This window comes from Melanostigma gelatinosum (assembly GCF_949748355.1).
Source record: "Melanostigma gelatinosum genome assembly, chromosome: 11".
NCBI classification, from domain to species: Eukaryota; Metazoa; Chordata; class Actinopteri; order Perciformes; family Zoarcidae; genus Melanostigma; species Melanostigma gelatinosum.
In genome coordinates, this window is record NC_136644.1 from 3,590,035 (window position 1) to 3,613,269 (window position 23,235).

Here is a 23,235-nt window from a genome sequence, read left to right on the forward strand (position 1 = left end):
ACGTCAGAGAAGTGAAAATGCTGGAACAACTCAGGACCCTTGACCCAGAGAAAAACAACTTGGTGACATTCAAAGACAGTTTCATGTTCGAAGGCATGTCTTGCATCGCCTTCCAGAAACTGGACATGAGCCTTTGGGATTTGATGTATGAGAGACAGTCACACCTGACCCTTCATGAAATCCGCCACATAACAAGTCAGCTACTTGTGGCATTTGAAGCCCTGAAGGGTATCGGCATCATTCACACAGACCTGAAAGCTGACAATGTTATGCTCGTCAACCACCAGGATGAGCCCTTCAGGCTGAAATTAATTGACTTTGGTTTGGCCATGTCAGTATCAGAGGTAAGAGAAGGAATGATTGTGCAACCTTGTGCACACAGAGCTCCAGAGGTGACCTTGGGCCTCCCCATATCTGAAGCCATCGACATGTGGGCACTGGGCTGTGTCCTGGCAGAAATGTACTACGGCCGGAACCTCTTCACTGACTACTCATCATACAACGTAATGAAGACTGTTTGCCATCTACTTGGCCAGCCACAAGACCACCTGCTGAATGCTGGAATGTACACCAACCAGTATTTCAACAGGGAACACTGCTCTCCCAATTCAAGATGGAGACTAAAGACATCAGAAGAGTACGAGGAGGCAACCTGTATCCAGCCAATTTCAAAGTGGAGTTTCGACACTGGCCAAACTTTGGATGAAACAATAGAGTTCTACTCAATTGTAAATAATTGTGTTGGAAAGGAAGACTTAATGGCATTTTTAAATCTCCTAAAACGGTTGCTCGATCCAAATGCTGCAACAAGAATCACCCCCGGTCAAGCCCTAAACCATCGTTTTGTTACAATGGCTCACCTGGTAGATCACATGGACACCTCTTATGCAAATGCTGCCTATGATTTGATGCTCCCCCCCCCCCCATATGATTCAGATGAATGGGATGAATCAACTGACTCAGATGGATTCTCAGACACAGACAGCTCCAGCGATGAGAGTGCAGACTCTTCACAAGAACCAATTCAGATACAAGTGCATTGATTGGTCTATCACTGAAAGGGGAAGTGAATTCCTTCTTCAGATGTTTCGACTAATTTACATGGCTCACCTGGTGGATCACATGTACTTGATGTACATGTGATCTACCAGTTGAGCCATGACATTCTTTTGTATCTGAATTTAATGCCGTGGCTCACCTGGTAGATCACATGTACTTGGTGTACATGTGATCTACCAGGTGAGCCATGACATTCTTTTCCATGACTTTCTGTTGATCCCCTGAATTAGTTTAGCCTGAGGTTTTCTCCGGGTTCTCCGGTTTCCCTCAAAAAATAAATAGGTGATGTTGATTGGTCTATCACTGAAAGGGGAAGTGAATTCCTTCTTCAGATGTTAAGACTAATTTACAGTCTTTCATAAAAATACATACACTTTTGGGCGTTTTCTGGTTTCGTCCCACAGTCCAAAGTTGTCTGTGTCAGCTTTAAGAAAATAGTGATGTGGCCTAATAAAAAAGAAAAAAAAAATATATATATATTTATAGTGATTTATGATTAGTTATTGTAATTGAGAATTTAGGAAAAATTCAAAGTGTTTTATGATGCAAGGCATCTCAAAGTGATTTGCTTCTAAAGGTCAACAGAGAACAAAAGTTATGATGAACTCATTTGTAACTTTAGTACAGTAGTACGGTGTAACATGCTCCCAAAGCAAGAGTCTGTCCATTCATGGATAAAGGCTGTGGTCTCACTGATCACTTTTCTCTTCTTGGAGAATGCCATGTGTTTGTGGTGAGGCAGAGTGGGCGGTAGAGTGGAAGGATTTTATAAATGCAGGGGACACCAACTGGGTCCCTAGAGATTGGTTGTTTCATCTGACATCCTGCAGCAAGGCCCTTTGCAGAGGTATACTCTAAAACAGGGGTGGGCAATTATCTTTTCCATGGGGCCACATGAGAAACAGAAAATATTATGGAGGGCCAGGCCAAAAGGCTGAACTCAATTCTGCATAATATTAATTATATTTCTTTGTAAAAGCAGTATATAGCATTGTTTTGACAAGCTGGTAAGACTGGTAAGAGTACTGCATGTTATGATTAAGCAATGAAAAAACGAGGTTGCCTTACAAAAAATGTAATTTATTCAATAAAACACCAAAACAAACTAAATGTGAACGTTTTTACCATTTGTGACTCATATTAGTGATCATTTTCAGGCACATTCACCCCAAAACACATTTTGAGTTCCATATACTGTTGGAAAGAGGTTCTTAGCGTTCTAAAGACACCACAATATTGTCTTTGTACTCCAAATAGTAAGATACATCATATTATAACGATTGTCACTGAACTGTGATTTTGGGAAAAAGGCCTCCAAAGAAAGTGTCCCAGTTCACTGCTAATTGGTGCCTTTACATGCCAGCATTTCTAGTCTAACCACCTCATCTGATTTTTCTCAGTTCTTTTTTCTTGTTCAGTGAGAGAAATCTAGTCTCTGTTGGGCTTTCACAAGTGCATCAAAGTCAGGTTGAATGTCTGAGGTGGAGATGCGAAGCACAGCTGCCAGATGATCATCCGTGAGAGAGGATCTATACCTGGATTTTGTAAACTTCATCACTGAGAATGTTTGTTCACATATGTAGGTAGAGCCAAAGAGAACCAACATATTCTGAGCATGTCTCCTTATGTTTGGAAAGTTCTCCTCCTTGAGAGAAGAGTAAAAATCCAGCAGTGATCCTGACTTAAAGTGCTCTGCCAGTACCGCATCAGACTGCAGGTCAATGAGTTCCAGCTGAACATCACTGGGTGCATTACCCACACTGCAGGTAAAGGGAGAGGAAATCATGTGCATTTCATCCTCGATCATTCTGAGATCTTCAAATCGCCTTGAAAACTCACCATGCAGTGCTCCTAGCTTGGATGAGTACCTGCGGAGGTGATCAGCTGATGGTGTGACTTCTTTCAGGGTTTGCATGTGAGTGAGATTGTTGCTGTCCAGTTGGCTTGAAAGAAACTGCAACTTTCTCATGAAAGCCTTCACCAGGCTGTGCATTTCATGAACAAAAAGGCCCTTGCCTTGCAGTTTGGTGTTCAGTTCATTCATCAGTGCAGTCACATCAACAGCAAATGCAAAATCGGCCATCCAGTCCTCATCTGAGAGCTCTGGGATGTCCTTGCCTTTCTTCTTGCAGAACTCTCGAATCTCTGCTTTCAGCTCCCATCATCTTTTTAGCATTTTGCCCAGGCTGAGCCATCTGACAGCTGTGTGGTAGCCAATGTCACTATGTTCAGTCTCATGCTCCTCCAAAAGTGAAACAAACTGTCTGTGATTCAATGCTCGTGCCCTGATGAAGTTAACTGTTTTAGTTACAACATCAATAACATGGTTCATTTTTAGCACTGACTTGCACAACACACGCTGATGTATAATACAATGCAAAAATACCAATTTCTGATCTGGGTCGATTTCAGTCACTTTATCTTGCATACGTTTCAAAAGTCAGACATTTTTCCCGGTCAGACTTGGACAGCCGTCCGTTGTGACACCTAGCAGTCTGTCCCATTTCAGACCCAGCGTGTCCATGCATGCAACTACCTCCGTGAAAAGATCGCTCCCTTTCATTGACCGCAGTGCTGCCAGCTCCTCCGTAATCTTGAAGTCATTTATCCCACGGACGAATACGAGTAACTGGGCTGTGTCACGGACATCGCAGCTCTCGTCCAAAGCAAAAACATCTCCAAACTCCGCCCCACTTTAACCCTGTCAGATGCAGAGAAGCTCGTCCACGCCTTTATATCCTCAAGACTGGACTACTGCAACGCACTCTTCACTGGGATCACTACCAAGAACATCCAGAAGCTGCAATACATCCAAAACAGCGCTGCCAGGATCCTGATGAGAGTCCGGAAGTATGAGCACATACACCCATTCTGCACTCCCTACACTGGCTCCCAGTCTCATTCCGGATTGATTACAAAGTCCTACTACTCACACATAAATGCATAAATGGACATGCACCTCCCTACCTACAAGATCTCATCACTCCCCAAATCTCCACCCGCACCCTCAGATCATCAAACAGCTCGCTTCTCCGGGTCCCCAGCACCAAGCTCCGCACCATGGGCGACCGGGCCTTTGGCTCGGCAGCTCCACGCCTATGGAACAGTCTCCCTGACCATCTAAGGGCAACACAGACACTGGTCTCTTTTAAGACTGGCCTAAAAACCTTTTTATTCAGGAAAGCCTTTCTGACCTAAGTCACTGTCAGTTATTTCTTTTGTGTTTCTGTTCGTTCACTGGTTTTTATTTTATTATAGTTTTTTTTTTATGTTTTAACTATGCTTTTTACCATGTTTTTACTATGTACTGGCTCTGTGGCACTCTGAGATTTAAAAAAAAAAAAATGAAAAGTGCGTTACAAATAAAATACGTTATTATTATTATTATTAAGGAGAAAAAGTCAAAACGTACCACTTCACGTTGCAGCTGAAGCTCCAGATTCGCCGCAATGTCCTCGATCCTTCTTGTCACGGTTCGCCTGGATAGCGGGACTTGCTCAAATGCTTCTTTTTTTCAGGGCATATTAGTGCTGCAGAGTCCACCAAGCACTCTTTGACAAACTCCCCCACCGAGAATGGCTTACTGTTTTTAGCGATTTTGTGGGATATCACAAAGCTGGTCTTGGTTGCCGCATCCCTGGCTGTGTGAAGCTTGGTAAAAAAGCCTTGCTGCTTTTGTAGCTTAGCTAGCAAAGCTTCCGTTGCCACCGTCTTTTCAGCGGCAGTCAAGTTTTTGTATTTCTCCGCGTGCGTCGTCTCGTAATACCGACTCAAATTGTAATCCTTAAACACGGCGATCTGCTCTCCGCAAACTAAACACACGGCTTTACCTGCGACTTCAGTAAATAAATAATTAGCAGTCCATTTTTTGTTGAAAACTCTGCAGGCGTCTACCTTTCTTTCTTTAGCATGAGTGGACATTTTTGAGGGCTAAAGTCGTCTCGTGTGTTGTGACTGCTCGTACACTTGATTCAATCATGCGCACGTATTTGATTTACGTTTTGCGTCATTACGTGAATAAAACACTTCAAAATAAAAGCACTGCAGCTTTAGTCCATGCAAGAGGTAAAATTAGAAAATATGTTTATTTTGTAATTTCCAATCAACCTCACACGGGCCAGTCAGAATCAACCAAAGTGCCACATGTGGCCCGCGGGCCACACAATGCCCAGGTCTGCTCTAAAAGCATACATGTGACGCCAATGTTTCCAGCCATAACTGATTGAGCCAGATGGTAGAGATGAATGGGGGTGAGTGGAAGATGTAAGTGTTGGATATATCACCCTGGATAAGCATGCCTGAGCCGCGTATTGTCTCGGCTGATCTTCAGTCACGAAGCACAGACTGTCAGCTCGCACTGTGTAGAGTCACTCAGAGGCTCTTCACCTGAACCACAAAGGATACCTGTGGTGACTTTTAGGCCTGAGATATATATGTAAAATATGACCATGCATATCAGTCCTTAGAAATATGAGTTTAATGGTACATTTTTTGTCAGTCTCTATTAGTTATTACTAAATATATATATTTCAGTTCGTCTATCTCAGGTCTGTAGGTGAAAGGTAATCGCTCCAGCTCGAGGGTCGCGCAGTGACGTCACTTGGGTTGCCCCGCTCCGTAAAGCAGTCCGACTAAACGAACAACGATGAGAGCGGAACTTAAGAGTTCTAACTTCAGAATAAAACCCACAAACATTAGGAGCTTATCAGACACTTTAACATCCGTGAACTACTCTCGTTTTACATGGTTATAAAAAAGTACATGTGATGCAGTTTTACTGTAGACAATGGTCACACTGCATGTTTACCACAAAACAAAAACACGATAAGAATATACTCCATCTTTGCCCTCATTCGTCGTATCCTGAGCTATCTAACCAGACAGAGAGCGTTGGTTGTATTTGTCCAGGTTTTGGAACAAACCTTAATATCGTAAAGAATGGAATTTCATAGTGAGGCTAAAATCATTGGAATTTGTAAAAAAAAATTTAATTCCCAAACCATGTCCTGTTTACTCGCGTTAACCTCATGTTTTTTTGTAACTACGGTCTGTCAGATAAATAAAACACCATTTTCATAGTGAACAGCAAGTCATAACATTTAGCACTGAAAGTCACTGATGCATTTACAGGATGTCAAATAGCGCATTAATTAATCACACATGTTGTTGATGTGTCATATCACAGCCATATTATTAGCATAATGTCCATCAATACTGAATATAAGTCCTCGAAAGACTGGACGTATTCAATTAACAAGTTATGTTTTAAGTGGTCAAAGGAGTGTTTTATTTTGGAAACTCAGTCCGGAAGTCACGTGCTTCATTGTGGCCGGCTTGACACGCTGGCCGAGCATCGTAGCTTTCCGTCCTGATGAAAATATCAAAGTGTGCGTTGTTCTTGTGTTCTGTCAGGGAGCGGGGGGGCCGCGGTCAGTCCCGTGGCATCAGCGGGGCGTAGACCGTAGAGTGTCCGGGCCCGGAGTGTCACTGTCCCCGGACGTGAGGAACCACAAGGTCCCACCTCCGAGTGACGGATCCCCCCACCCCACCCCCACCGGCCTCTGGAGCCGCTCTCTCCTTGGATGACCTACACGCAACCTCTCGTAGTAGCAGCGGACGTCGGTTCACGACAGCGGAACACCGGCTGCTCACTCGGAGGTGCAACAGTATCGACTACACAGCGGGCGACAAGTCAAAGAGTCTCTTGCAGGCTGCAGGCCGACCGTGGAGCCGCTGACCCGGGGAAGAAACAAATAAGAAATCAAGCTGCGAATCTGTCTTTTCCGTCGTTGTTGCGTCAGGGGGAGCCGGCAGAGGACCGCGAGGTAATCGGTGTGCTCACCCGATGGTTCATAAGACAGAGCGGTCTTCACTCACAGATACGACAGAATATCTTGGCGTTCACATGATGTACACGATCACCAGAGGTCCCAGCAAACTCGTGACTCAACGGAGGACAGGTTGGTGAATGTGTATCCCTTATCTAAAAGCATGACGCAATCATTGATTTCCTCATTAAAGGGGGAAGTTTTGGGGCATTGCAACGGTTGACACGGTCCAATGTTTTCACGCAGCGCGTTTCCATGTAACCCGTTGATTTCACAGCGTAACATCAACACACTCGAACTGTGTCTCCTAAAGGTCCCACACAGCAGATCGAGAGCAAGTTCGGCGACTTGAAGCTCAAGCCGACGTCTTGGCTCTCATCGAAGTAAGTAACGTCAGCGGCTCCACGTCCTGTCATGGTGTGTGTTTTTATTTCATTTTTCTTCATTTTTTGCAAGATCCTTTACGCCGGCTGTTTGAGCCACTTGGGGCCCAACAGCACGTGCTCCGTCAGCGCGATCACGTAACGCATCGGGGACTAACGTGTCTGCACCCATTATCGGACGCAGACTGTTCCTGCAGTTTGTTTTCAAGCCCCGGCTGTTCTCTCTGCTGTGACCGTGTGTTCAATGCAATGCAATTATCATATTATTACAATAAGCACCACAACCTACATCCTACAGTTGAATCAATGTCATTAACATGATAACTTTACTGAAAGTAGGATGTTTTTATTGGGTGTCCCTAATAAACTGGTAACTGAGTGTATGTCCAGTACAGTACTTCAGGTGAATTTGACCGCAGTAAAAGTGTCAACAGCGTTTTAAAACTCGCAAGCACTAAAATGTAGGTTTTTAGGGTCTCTGATAAAACTTGAAGTTCTTCTTTGTTTTGTCAAATGATTCTGTCCCGCGGTGAAGAATGACCCGTCATGCTCAATTCCTCTGACCAATCAGCATCATTTGTGTTTTCTCCATCCCTGTGAGGTGGAACTCTTGTGTTTTGTTGCGATGCCTGCTGATCCAATCCCCAAGCAGGCTTCATTTGTCTCCGTCTGATCTCTCCGCAGCTCTCCGTCCCCAAAGATTGTGTTCAACCGTCTGAACGGGAAGCGCTACCACGGTGCAGCCACACAGACGCCCGCAAGCCCAGCGGAGGGATTCACGCCTGCACATAAAGAGAACGTCAGGTTTGTGTGTGAAGGTGAGATGTGTGTGTGTGTGTGTGTGTGTCGGACTGGGACATCGGGGTGGGCAGATAATCTCCTGCTTTCTCTCGGTCTCATTCATTTTCTTACTCCTTTACCTCAACTTCCTGACTGAGCAGCAGGTGTAAATGAATGACTTGCTGAGCTGAGTCAGCATGAATCAGTTATCTGTGTTCCTCCTGGAGTGCAGCCAGTACAGACCGCTCTGTGGTGTCCTTTTGTGACTTTGTCACCTATAGCGGAAAACCTGTCTATCGAGTTGTTCCGAGATAGAAAACCTGATGAGTGTCACAGCGAGAAGAATGCAACACATGTTTAGAAAGCCTAATAACAAATAAGATGTTGGGGTGTGTATCAGCTGGCATCAGCAATCTCTGGCTACTTCTTTCTATTTACTCATCACTTCTTTGTGCATGTTTTACTGAGTCAGTCATAATCCGTTGTGATTTTATTGTTATATTATTATACGAGGGCTTTGCATCTTCTATAATAGTCGTTTAATACTCCACTTATATCAACTGAGACACTATAGGGTCATGTTTGTATTATTAATACTAATAATTATTATATACTGAAAGAGCTTACGTTGTTATTTGTAGCCGACAGCATCAGGATGCTGGTACATATTATGCACCAGGACAGAGAGACACATCTGATTCTCCACATATAATAAAAGATGATGGGGATATTGAGATTCGGGATCCTTCTCTAAGAAATTTAGAAGCGTGTTTTTCTTTTAAAACGCGGGTGCTGCCATATTATTCATTCTAACCCTAGAGGCTTTTCGAGTTTGACGCTGGAAAACCTTCACATTTTAGCAAATAAAACACAAAACATGGACCAGTTTAGTCTTCGTGTAACTATTTATGTTACCTTCAAGTGGACAGTGCTATACAGATGCAGTCTCAAAGTCAGCTGCTGCTTTGATGCAGTGGCTACTTTATTTGTGATGGAACATGTTTTTGCATTTCAGGGTCAAGTTCAGAAATGTAGACAGAAAAGAAAGAAACGTTAAAGTGTAACTTCACCCCAAAAGTCTGCGCACTGCAAAACATGCGTCGACAAATACGACAGCTACAGCAGCTTAGGAAACTGTGTGTGTGTGTGTGTGTGTGTGTGTGTGTGTGTGTGTGTGTGTGTGTGTGTGTGTGTGTGTGTGTGTGTGTGTGTGTGTGTGTGTGTGTGTGTGTGTGTGTTCGCAGGAGGTGGAGCAGAAGCTGGGAGACGGCGAGTCAGCTGACAGCCAGGGGCCCGTTCAGTACACCGAGAAGACTCCCAGTGCTGCGATGAAGAGTGAGTACCTCCAGCTCCACTATTTTAATCAGCGCACTGTTCCCACTCACTCACTTGCTAAAAGCCTTCAAAGAGCACAAGACAATATGCCGGTCTGATGGTTAATTGACCTGTAGCTGTAATATTTGGATTACAGTATCAGAGTAAAACTAATTAACCGCACCGACCTCTGAGCGACTCTTCAGGCTGCTCCTCTTGGGTCTGAAGAGGACATCCTTACAGTCCAGTTTGAGGTCTGAGTCCACGCGAGGCATCTTGGCTGGCCAGAACACCGACGACCAGGATGAGGATGATGAGTATACAGAGGAGACTCTCCTGAGGAAGGCTGCTGCAGCAGTGGTGGTCGGTGGTCCCAAGCCCCAAACACAGAACCCGAGCCTCCAGGCGGCCAGCGTATTTATAGCAAAGGGGGGCCCAGCTCAGCCCCGGCCCCCATGGCTTTATTTGGGCCTGGACTCTCTCCCCTCTATCCCCCTTGCTCTCTTTCTCCCTCCACTCCTCCGGCGTCCTCTCTCTCCCCCCTCTCCTTCAGCAGAGTGGCAGGAGCAGCAGTGGCCAGGCGCCTGACGCATACACACACTCGAACACACACACACACACACACACACTCCCTCTTACACCCACATACATGATAGAATTGTAGTGGGTTGTGTGCTGCAGTGCTGAAGAGCACACCTGCTGTCCAGTTGGGGCATTGCTCCCTGAGCTAATGGCAGACAGCATAGAGAGAGAACAGGGGGAGGGGGAGGGGGAGTGGTAAGTAATTCATTAGTCTTGGATTGTGGGCAATTGGGTGTTGTAACACTTTTCTTTGTAATTGTGTTTTCATATTCATCTTTCCTTGATCAAATGTGTTTTTTTAATAGTTAATACATCTGTTTCATATTTTGTTTCACAATTACATAAACTATTCACATGAAAGACAAGAAAATACATCAAAGTTTAACCATTTAGTGCACCTGCAGCTGTGATTCCTTCTGTTTAGAGCGTATCGCATAGTCTATTCTTACATTTTCTATTCTAAAAGATCCCTTCCTCTCAAAAATGTGTGTGGAAATCTTCCAGTGCGCATACACTGAGAGTGGACTGGGAGACATCTTTCATGCAAAATTAACATAACAGTTTGAAGTGAAATCATAGAAATAAAAATGATGGGCATGAAGGCAAGTTGTTTTGAAAAATTACACAATATTTTTCAAGCTCCACTCCACGGAATTTAGAATGCAGAGTTGCCATGGTGACATCTGATTTGACATTTGATGTTCTAGAACTTGTGATGTCATAAATGTATTACATCACATGTGACTTTGATGTTCTAGAACTTGTGATGTCATAAATGTATTACATCACATGTGACTTTGATGTTCTAGAACTAGAATTGATGACATCACATTCTTAGAGTCTATATAAATGATATTTCTCTAGACAGAATCACACACCCACAGCCAAGATAAGCACCTCTGAATATACTCAACTTGGATACTATTTGGAAACATTTGATAGGAAAAATGTCCAGTTATGATTCAGATGAATGGAATGCATGGGATGAATCAACTGACTCAGATGGATTCTCAGACACAGACAGCTCCAGTGATGAGAGCGCAGACTCTTCACAAAAACCAATTCAGATACTAGAGCATAACATACTCTGCAACAAGTCTGTACAATACCTTGTTTTAGACTTAATTGGACAAGGATGTTTTGGCAAAGTTGCCAAGTGTATCAATTTAACAACATACAAGACTGTAGCCATCAAGATCAACAAAGATGTTGAAAATCACGTCAGAGAAGTGAAAATGCTGGAACAACTCAGGACCCTTGACCCAGAGAAAAACAACTTGGTGACATTCAAAGACAGTTTCACATTCGAAGGCATGTCTTGCATCGCCTTCCAGAAACTGGACATGAGCCTTTTGGATTTGATGCGTGAGAGACAGTTACACCTGACCCTTAATGAAATCCGCCCCATAACACGTCAGCTACTTGTGGCATTTGAAGCCCTGAAGGGTATCGGCATCATTCACACAGACCTGAAAGCTGACAATGTTATGCTCGTCAACCACCAGGATGAGCCCTTCAGGCTGAAATTAATTGACTTTGGTTTGGCTAGGTCAGTATCAGAAGTAAGAGAAGGAATGCTTGTGCAACCTTGTGCACACAGAGCTCCAGAGGTGACCTTGGGCCTCCCCATATCTGGAGCCATCGACATGTGGGCACTGGGCTGTCTCCTGGCAAAAATGTACTACGGCCGGAACCTCTTCACTGACTACTCATCATACAACGTAATGAAGACTGTTTGCCATCTACTCGGCCAGCCAGAAGACCACCTGCTGAATGCTGGAATGTACACCAACCAGTATTTCAACAGGGAGCACTGCTCTCCCAATTCAAGATGGAGACTAAAGACATCAGAAGAGTACAAGGAGGCAACCGGTATCCAGCCAAATTCAAAGTGGAGTTTCGACACTGGCAAAACTTTGGATGAAACAATAGAGTTCTACTCAATTGTAAATAATTGTGTTGAAAAGGAAGACTTAATGGTATTTTTAAATCTCCTAAAACGGTTGCTCGATCCAAATGCTGCAACAAGAATCACCCCCGGTCAAGCCCTAAACCATCGTTTTGTTACAATGGCTCACCTGGTAGATCACATGGACACCTCTTATGCAAATGCTGCCTATGATTTGATGCTCGTCTCCCCCCCATATGATTCAGATGAATGTGATAAATCAACTGACTCTTCACAAGAACCAATTCAGAGACTAGAGCATAACATACTCTGCAACAAGTCTGTACAATACCTTGTTTTAGACTTAATTGGACAAGGATGTTATGGCAAAGTTGCCAAGTGTATCAATTTAACAACATACGAGACTGTAGCCATCAAGATCAACAAAGACGTTGAAGATCACGTCAGAGAAGTGAAAATGCTGGAACAACTCAGGACCCTTGACCCAGAGAAAAACAACTTGGTGACATTCAAAGACAGTTTCACATTTGAAGGCATGTCTTGCATCGCCTTCCAGAAACTGGACATGAGCCTTTGGGATTTGATGTATGAGAGACAGTCACACCTGACCCTTCATGAAATCCGTCTCACAACACGTCAGCTACTTGTGGCATTTGAAGCCCTGAAGGGTATCGGCATCATTCACACAGACCTGAAAGCTGACAATGTTATGCTCGTCAACCACCAGGATGAGCCCTTCAGGCTGAAATTAATTGACTTTGGTTTGGCCAGGTCAGTATCAGAAGTAAGAGAAGGAATGATTGTGCAACCTCGTGCATGCAGAGCTCCAGAGGTGACCTTGGGCCTACCCATATCTGAAGCCATCGACATGTGGGCACTGGGCTGTCTCCTGGCAGAAATGTACTACGGCCGGAACCTCTTCAATGGCACAACAACATACAACGTAATGAAGACTGTTTGCTATCTACTTGGCCAGCCAGAAGACCACCTGCTGAATGCTGGAATGTACACCAACCAGTATTTCAACAGGGAACACTCCTCTCCCAATTCAAGATGGAGACTAAAGACATCAGAAGAGTACGAGGAGGCAACCGGTATCCAGCCAATTTCAAAGTGGAGTTTCGACACTGGCCAAACTTTGGATGAAACAATAGAGTTCTACTCAATTGTAAATAATTGTCTTGAAAAGGAAGACTTATTGGCATTTTTAAATCTCCTAAAACGGTTGCTCGATCCAAATGCTGCAACAAGAATCACCCCCGGTCAAGCCCTAAACCATCGTTTTGTTACAATGGCTCACCTGGTAGATCACATGGACACCTCTTATGCAAATACTGCCTATGATTTGATGCTCGTCTCCCCCCCCTATGATTCAGATGAATGTGATAAATCAACTGACTCAGATGGATTCTCAGACACAGACAGCTCCAGCGATGAGAGCGCAGACTCTTCACAAGAACCAATTCAGATACTAGAGCATAACATACTCTGCAACAAGTCTGTACAATACATTCTTTTAGACTCGGTAGATCACATGGACACCTCTTATGCAAATGATGCCTCTGATTTGATGCTCATCTCCCCCCCATATGATTCAGATGAATGTGATGAATCAACTGACTCAGATGGATTCTCAGACACAGACAGCTCCTGCAATGGTGATCCTCCAACTTCACAAGAACCAATTCAGATACAAGTGCATTGATTGGTCTATCACTGAAAGGGGAAGTGAATTCCTTCTTCAGATGTTTCGACTAATTTACATGGCTCACCTGGTGGATCACATGTACTTGATGTACATGTGATCTACCAGTTGAGCCATGACATTCTTTTGTATCTGAATTTAATGCCGTGGCTCACCTGGTAGATCACATGTACTTGGTGTACATGTGATCTACCAGGTGAGCCATGACATTCTTTTCCATGACTTTCTGTTGATCCCCTGAATTAGTTTAGCCTGAGGTTTTCTCCGGGTTCTCCGGTTTCCCTCAAAAAATAAATAGGTGATGTTGATTGGTCTATCACTGAAAGGGGAAGTGAATTCCTTCTTCAGATGTTAAGACTAATTTACATTCTTTCATAAAAATACATACACTTTTGGGCGTTTTCTGGTTTCATCCCACAGTCCAAAGTTGTCTGTGTCAGCTTTAAGAAAATAGTGATGTGGCCTAATAAAAAAGAAAAAAAATATATATATATTTATAGTGATTTATGATTAGTTATTAGGCATTAAATTCAGATATTCATGGAAAAGAATGTCGTGGCTCACCTGGTAGATCACATGTACTTGGTGTACATGTGATCTACCAGGTGAGCCATGACATTCTTTTCCATGACTTTCTGTTGATCCCCTGAATTAGTTTAGCCTGAGGTTTTCTCCGGGTTCTCCGGTTTCCCTCAAAAAATAAATAGGTGATGTTGATTGGTCTATCACTGAAAGGGGAAGTGAATTCCTTCTTCAGATGTTAAGACTAATTTACATTCTTTCATAAAAATACATACACTTTTGGGCGTTTTCTGGTTTCGTCCCACAGTCCAAAGTTGTCTGTGTCAGCTTTAAGAAAATAGTGATGTGGCCTAATAAAAAAGAAAAAAAAATATATATATATATTTATAGTGATTTATGATTAGTTATTGTAATTGAGAATTTAGGAAAAATTCAAAGTGTTTTATGATGCAAGGCATCTCAAAGTGATTTGTTTCTAAAGGTCAACAGAGAACAAAAGTTATGATGAACTCATTTGTAACTTTAGTACAGTAGTACGGTGTAACATGCTCCCAAAGCAAGAGTCTGTCCATTCATGGATAAAGGCTGTGGTCTCACTGATCACTTTTCTCTTCTTGGAGAATGCCATGTGAAATAACTTCTCTGACTCACGTAAAACTCCTACTCTTGTGTGTGTTTGTTTGCATGTGCGTCTGTGTATTGTTGTCATCCCGCAGCGTTTCCGTCTCTCAGTTTCTCATCTGCGCCACGGAGAGCACCCAATCCAACCCAATTTGAGACCTTATAGTGTCAGATAAAGGTGGCTAAAGAATGGAAATAAAGAAAAAACACTCCCCTCCTACAGTTTTGTCAGTTTTCAAGTTGTTGAGTAATTATTTATATTTAAACTAATTCCAATATAAATTCCTTCATTTGACATTTACAGTGACATTTAATGCACATGTACAGTACCCCTAGGAATGTACATGTGCATCTGTTTCCTAGCATGTATAACTGTTAGCACAAAGTGAGACCAGTAGATGTCAGCATAGCGGAGGAAAACAGCTGCCAAATAAATAGCAGAATGAGTGCCAGGGCCAAAGCTCGAGTTAAAGTGTGTCCTGGCAACAAGAGGTTCCTTTGAGATATGCATGTCTCTCGCTGCCTTTACAGCCCTGTTATATTGTTTCTAACTAGGGTTTCTTCGTATCGTGCCCTTGCTGGAAGAAGTTATTCCTGAATGCATCACAAAATGAGAAAATGAACTTTTTCCACATGCATGCGCTCATTTCCTGCACTGCAAGGTTGTGTAACAAAGGCTTAAACTGAAGGGTTTATTCAGCAGGACATTTCAGTGAAAAGTCTTAATTTCTATATGAATAAAGGAATCAAGTGAAGTAAAAGTAATTCGATTTAAATGAATTGGTAACAAATTGACTGAACCGAAATAAAGTCTGCAGTGGAAATAAATTGACTGCTCTCAATTAAAAGTAAGAACAAGAAACATTTTTTAAATAGAGCACTTTTGTTTTCCAAACTTAAATTGCTCTTTGACATAAATACACAACGGTATGTATCTTTAAATAATTCTGTAATCACAATTGGCGCTGGATCTACAGGTACAGGTACATGCCTCATTAATATATAACTGATGAGGTCAGAATAATCCACAGCTATGAGGTAAACCGCATATGAACCCACTGCTCTTTAACCCCTTGTGCATGTCACACTGAACTGCATTGATAAGAAGGTTCTGAATGAGATAAGTCTTAAAGCCTTTTAGGGCATTAAAACTGATAAAAGAACATTTTGGCCTCATCTCTGTGCATTGCATATATCCTGTGTCGCGGTGGAGTCTAAGGTGTTCCTCTGAATTATAGCTTGAGGTGGAAAGTAGGTGAAAGTTCAACAAGTAGCTGTCTCTGTATATGTACATGCATGTTTTACTGCCTGTGTGGTATGGGTCACTCTCTGTGTGGAATATACATTACCTGTAATATTCAACTTAATGTCTAGGAACTTGTCATCAAAAACACTTTGTTACTTTTGTCATCATATGACACCATGAAGTTTGTGGTTTCCAGTGAAATCTCTCAACTATCGGATGAATTTCTGTAGAAACATTCACGTCACCCTCAGAATTTGTCGTCTCGTGCTTTCCTAATCCAAATGGGGATTTGGACCAGCAACCCTTTGGTTTCCAAGCCAAATCCCCACAGACAGAGCTACTGTGAAGTCTGAATCATATGCACACATTTTTTTTTTTTACAGTATTTATTTGACAATCACTATGTTCAACACTTATCTATTATGCATGTTTGTAGGCACTGAACAGAATCACATAATTTGTCTCTGCCTTGTAAAGCGTCTTTGAGTGTCATGAAAAGCGCTATATAAATAAAATGTATTATTATTATTATTAATCAAACGTTCTGTATTCACCAACTCAGGACTTTGCATTTGTCTGTCGAGACCTGAAGTATGGTGTCATACACTGCGTCTGTGCCTTTTACTCAATGACGGCCGTTCATCTGGTGGAAACTACCTAGACTAATATTTAAGAGCAATATAAGTAGTAATTTCATATCTTTGACAAATGCCGATATGGAACTGAAATGCAGAATAGAATGAGATTGGCATAAGATGGGCGACTGTAGCTAAGTGGACAGCAGATCCGCCGACCCTCAATCAGAGGGTCGGCGGTTCAATCCCCGGCTCTGCTCGTCGCATGTCAATGTGTCCTTGAGCAAGACACAAGCTTCATATTGTACATGCACCATACAACACAGTGTTGTCAATATACATTTTGAAATGAACATTGTTCCTCAGAAATTATGTGCTCTTCGTCTGAGGAACATCATTTGGTTTCATTGTAAGCAGACCCGGACTTCTGCACTCCGCTGTATCTGTAGAGCAGACACCAGTGAGTCCAGGACCATTTCCGGTTTCTTCTGTCAAAGCTTCTGTACTCCTGTTGAGCTACGTAATGAGGAAGTGGAATTGGTCTCGAGCAATATTTAGAAGCACAGTGATGTATGCAGAAATATAGCACAAGGTGTAGCTAACACCAACAACGTCTACTTGTGCAGGTAAGTTGTAGCGGTGAGCCCTCTTCTGCAATTTCAGGGGCCTAGAATTTGAAAACCTGAATGGAATGCAGCCATTATTAACTGTGTTTGACGAGGTAATTTTGCCATTATATCGGTGTCCAGACTCAACGGTGCTCTGAAATAAATGGATAAAAAAACCTTGACTCCTTCGGTCTTTGACCCAGCTGTCAACCTCATCTGCGACTCCATTTGATATATTCTGAATTCACTCTAAACGGACTTGACAATTGAATGGTTTCATATGTTGGAATATGTGTTTGTGGTGAGGCAGAGTGGGCGGTAGAGTGGAAGGATTTTATAAATGCAGGGGACACCAACTGGGTCCCTAGAGATTGGTTGTTTCATCTGACATCCTGCAGCAAGGCCCTTTGCAGAGGTATACTCTAAAACAGGGGTGGGCAATTATCTTTTCCATGGGGCCACATGAGAAACAGAAAATATTATGGAGGGCCAGGCCAAAAGGCTGAACTCAATTCTGCATAATATTAATTATATTTCTTTGTAAAAGCAGTATATAGCATTGTTTTGACAAGCTGGTAAGACTGGTAAGAGTACTGCATGTTATGATTAAGCAATGAAAAAACGAGGTTGCCTTACAAAAAATGTAATTTATTCAATAAAACACCAAAACAAACTAAATGTGAACGTTTTTACCATTTGTGACTCATATTAGTGATCATTTTCAGGCACATTCACCCCAAAACACATTTTGAGTTCCATATACTGTTGGAAAGAGGTTCTTAGCGTTCTAAAGACACCACAATATTGTCTTTGTACTCCAAATAGTAAGATACATCATATTATAACGATTGTCACTGAACTGTGATTTTGGGAAAAAGGCCTCCAAAGAAAGTGTCCCAGTTCACTGCTAATTGGTGCCTTTACATGCCAGCATTTCTAGTCTAACCACCTCATCTGATTTTTCTCAGTTCTTTTTTCTTGTTCAGTGAGAGAAATCTAGTCTCTGTTGGGCTTTCACAAGTGCATCAAAGTCAGGTTGAATGTCTGAGGTGGAGATGCGAAGCACAGCTGCCAGATGATCATCCGTGAGAGAGGATCTATACCTGGATTTTGTAAACTTCATCACTGAGAATGTTTGTTCACATATGTAGGTAGAGCCAAAGAGAACCAACATATTCTGAGCATGTCTCCTTATGTTTGGAAAGTTCTCCTCCTTGAGAGAAGAGTAAAAATCCAGCAGTGATCCTGACTTAAAGTGCTCTGCCAGTACCGCATCAGACTGCAGGTCAATGAGTTCCAGCTGAACATCACTGGGTGCATTACCCACACTGCAGGTAAAGGGAGAGGAAATCATGTGCATTTCATCCTCGATCATTCTGAGATCTTCAAATCGCCTTGAAAACTCACCATGCAGTGCTCCTAGCTTGGATGAGTACCTGCGGAGGTGATCAGCTGATGGTGTGACTTCTTTCAGGGTTTGCATGTGAGTGAGATTGTTGCTGTCCAGTTGGCTTGAAAGAAACTGCAACTTTCTCATGAAAGCCTTCACCAGGCTGTGCATTTCATGAACAAAAAGGCCCTTGCCTTGCAGTTTGGTGTTCAGTTCATTCATCAGTGCAGTCACATCAACAGCAAATGCAAAATCGGCCATCCAGTCCTCATCTGAGAGCTCTGGGATGTCCTTGCCTTTCTTCTTGCAGAACTCTCGAATCTCTGCTTTCAGCTCCCATCATCTTTTTAGCATTTTGCCCAGGCTGAGCCATCTGACAGCTGTGTGGTAGCCAATGTCACTATGTTCAGTCTCATGCTCCTCCAAAAGTGAAACAAACTGTCTGTGATTCAATGCTCGTGCCCTGATGAAGTTAACTGTTTTAGTTACAACATCAATAACATGGTTCATTTTTAGCACTGACTTGCACAACACACGCTGATGTATAATACAATGCAAAAATACCAATTTCTGATCTGGGTCGATTTCAGTCACTTTATCTTGCATACGTTTCAAAAGTCAGACATTTTTCCCGGTCAGACTTGGACAGCCGTCCGTTGTGACACCTAGCAGTCTGTCCCATTTCAGACCCAGCGTGTCCATGCATGCAACTACCTCCGTGAAAAGATCGCTCCCTTTCATTGACCGCAGTGCTGCCAGCTCCTCCGTAATCTTGAAGTCCTTTATCCCACGGACGAATACGAGTAACTGGGCTGTGTCACGGACATCGCAGCTCTCGTCCAAAGCAAAAACATCTCCAAACTCCGCCCCACTTTAACCCTGTCAGATGCAGAGAAGCTCGTCCACGCCTTTATATCCTCAAGACTGGACTACTGCAACGCACTCTTCACTGGGATCACTACCAAGAACATCCAGAAGCTGCAATACATCCAAAACAGCGCTGCCAGGATCCTGATGAGAGTCCGGAAGTATGAGCACATACACCCATTCTGCACTCCCTACACTGGCTCCCAGTCTCATTCCGGATTGATTACAAAGTCCTACTACTCACACATAAATGCATAAATGGACATGCACCTCCCTACCTACAAGATCTCATCACTCCCCAAATCTCCACCCGCACCCTCAGATCATCAAACAGCTCGCTTCTCCGGGTCCCCAGCACCAAGCTCCGCACCATGGGCGACCGGGCCTTTGGCTCGGCAGCTCCACGCCTATGGAACAGTCTCCCTGACCATCTAAGGGCAACACAGACACTGGTCTCTTTTAAGACTGGCCTAAAAACCTTTTTATTCAGGAAAGCCTTTCTGACCTAAGTCACTGTCAGTTATTTCTTTTGTGTTTCTGTTCGTTCACTGGTTTTTATTTTATTATAGTTTTTTTTTTATGTTTTAACTATGCTTTTTACCATGTTTTTACTATGTACTGGCTCTGTGGCACTCTGAGATTTAAAAAAAAAAAAAAATGAAAAGTGCGTTACAAATAAAATACGTTATTATTATTATTATTAAGGAGAAAAAGTCAAAACGTACCACTTCACGTTGCAGCTGAAGCTCCAGATTCGCCGCAATGTCCTCGATCCTTCTTGTCACGGTTCGCCTGGATAGCGGGACTTGCTCAAATGCTTCTTTTTTTCAGGGCATATTAGTGCTGCAGAGTCCACCAAGCACTCTTTGACAAACTCCCCCACCGAGAATGGCTTACTGTTTTTAGCGATTTTGTGGGATATCACAAAGCTGGTCTTGGTTGCCGCATCCCTGGCTGTGTGAAGCTTGGTAAAAAAGCCTTGCTGCTTTTGTAGCTTAGCTAGCAAAGCTTCCGTTGCCACCGTCTTTTCAGCGGCAGTCAAGTTTTTGTATTTCTCCGCGTGCGTCGTCTCGTAATACCGACTCAAATTGTAATCCTTAAACACGGCGATCTGCTCTCCGCAAACTAAACACACGGCTTTACCTGCGACTTCAGTAAATAAATAATTAGCAGTCCATTTTTTGTTGAAAACTCTGCAGGCGTCTACCTTTCTTTTTTTAGCATGAGTGGACATTTTTGAGGGCTAAAGTCGTCTCGTGTGTTGTGACTGCTCGTACACTTGATTCAATCATGCGCACGTATTTGATTTACGTTTTGCGTCATTACGTGAATAAAACACTTCAAAATAAAAGCACTGCAGCTTTAGTCCATGCAAGAGGTAAAATTAGAAAATATGTTTATTTTGTAATTTCCAATCAACCTCACACGGGCCAGTCAGAATCAACCAAAGTGCCACATGTGGCCCGCGGGCCACACAATGCCCAGGTCTGCTCTAAAAGCATACATGTGACGCCAATGTTTCCAGCCATAACTGATTGAGCCAGATGGTAGAGATGAATGGGGGTGAGTGGAAGATGTAAGTGTTGGATATATCACCCTGGATAAGCATGCCTGAGCCGCGTATTGTCTCGGCTGATCTTCAGTCACGAAGCACAGACTGTCAGCTCGCACTGTGTAGAGTCACTCAGAGGCTCTTCACCTGAACCACAAAGGATACCTGTGGTGACTTTTAGGCCTGAGATATATATGTAAAATATGACCATGCATATCAGTCCTTAGAAATATGAGTTTAATGGTACATTTTTTGTCAGTCTCTATTAGTTATTACTAAATATATATATTTCAGTTCGTCTATCTCAGGTCTGTAGGTGAAAGGTAATCGCTCCAGCTCGAGGGTCGCGCAGTGACGTCACTTGGGTTGCCCCGCTCCGTAAAGCAGTCCGACTAAACGAACAACGATGAGAGCGGAACTTAAGAGTTCTAACTTCAGAATAAAACCCACAAACATTAGGATCTTATCAGACACTTTAACATCCGTGAACTACTCTCGTTTTACATGGTTATAAAAAAGTACATGTGATGCAGTTTTACTGTAGACAATGGTCACACTGCATGTTTACCACAAAACAAAAACACGATAAGAATATACTCCATCTTTGCCCTCATTCGTCGTATCCTGAGCTATCTAACCAGACAGAGAGCGTTGGTTGTATTTGTCCAGGTTTTGGAACAAACCTTAATATCGTAAAGAATGGAATTTTGTAGTGAGGCTAAAATCATTGGAATTTGTAAAAAAAAATTAAATTCCCAAACCATGTCCTGTTTACTCGCGTTAACCTCATGTTTTTTTGTAACTACGGTCTGTCAAATAAATAAAACACCATTTTCATAGTGAACAGCAAGTCATAACATTTAGCACTGAAAGTCACTGATGCATTTACAGGATGTCAAATAGCGCATTAATTAATCACACATGTTGTTGATGTGTCATATCACAGCCATATTATTAGCATAATGTCCATCAATACTGAATATAAGTCCTCGAAAGACTGGACGTATTCAATTAACAAGTTATGTTTTAAGTGGTCAAAGGAGTGTTTTATTTTGGAAACTCAGTCCGGAAGTCACGTGCTTCATTGTGGCCGGCTTGACACGCTGGCCGAGCATCGTAGCTTTCCGTCCTGATGAAAATATCAAAGTGTGCGTTGTTCTTGTGTTCTGTCAGGGAGCGGGGGGGCCGCGGTCAGTCCCGTGGCATCAGCGGGGCGTAGACCGTAGAGTGTCCGGGCCCGGAGTGTCACTGTCCCCGGACGTGAGGAACCACAAGGTCCCACCTCCGAGTGACGGATCCCCCCACCCCACCCCCACCGGCCTCTGGAGCCGCTCTCTCCTTGGATGACCTACACGCAACCTCTCGTAGTAGCAGCGGACGTCGGTTCACGACAGCGGAACACCGGCTGCTCACTCGGAGGTGCAACAGTATCGACTACACAGCGGGCGACAAGTCAAAGAGTCTCTTGCAGGCTGCAGGCCGACCGTGGAGCCGCTGACCCGGGGAAGAAACAAATAAGAAATCAAGCTGCGAATCTGTCTTTTCCGTCGTTGTTGCGTCAGGGGGAGCCGGCAGAGGACCGCGAGGTAATCGGTGTGCTCACCCGATGGTTCATAAGACAGAGCGGTCTTCACTCACAGACACGACAGAATATCTTGGCGTTCACATGATGTACACGATCACCAGAGGTCCCAGCAAACTCGTGACTCAACGGAGGACAGGTTGGTGAATGTGTATCCCTTATCTAAAAGCATGACGCAATCATTGATTTCCTCATTAAAGGGGGAAGTTTTGGGGCATTGCAACGGTTGACACGGTCCAATGTTTTCACGCAGCGCGTTTCCATGTAACCCGTTGATTTCACAGCGTAACATCAACACACTCTTGAACTGTGTCTCCTAAAGGTCCCACACAGCAGATCGAGAGCAAGTTCGGCGACTTGAAGCTCAAGCCGACGTCTTGGCTCTCATCGAAGTAAGTAACGTCAGCGGCTCCACGTCCTGTCATGGTGTGTGTTTTTATTTCATTTTTCTTCATTTTTTGCAAGATCCTTTACGCCGGCTGTTTGAGCCACTTGGGGCCCAACAGCACGTGCTCCGTCAGCGCGATCACGTAACGCATCGGGGACTAACGTGTCTGCACCCATTATCGGACGCAGACTGTTCCTGCAGTTTGTTTTCAAGCCCCGGCTGTTCTCTCTGCTGTGACCGTGTGTTCAATGCAATGCAAATATCATATTATTACAATAAGCACCACAACCTACATCCTACAGTTGAATCAATGTCATTAACATG

The 23,235-nt window shown here is 43.3% G+C and overlaps 1 protein-coding gene across 1 annotated transcript in view; it reads left to right on the forward strand.

Annotated features, from left to right (window-relative positions):
• LOC306784558 (uncharacterized protein) overlaps positions 1-23,235 on the forward strand; it is a gene marked incomplete at its 3' end in the record, with an annotated part of 45,317 nt that overhangs the window by 11,678 nt on the left and 10,404 nt on the right. The window contains exons 4-7 of the mRNA XM_079278592.1: positions 7,201-7,270; positions 7,955-8,099; positions 9,298-9,385; positions 22,846-22,915. Of these exons, the coding sequence (XP_079134718.1) occupies positions 7,201-7,270; positions 7,955-8,099; positions 9,298-9,385; positions 22,846-22,915 (373 nt within the window). The remainder of the gene's footprint in view (positions 1-7,200; positions 7,271-7,954; positions 8,100-9,297; positions 9,386-22,845; positions 22,916-23,235) is intronic.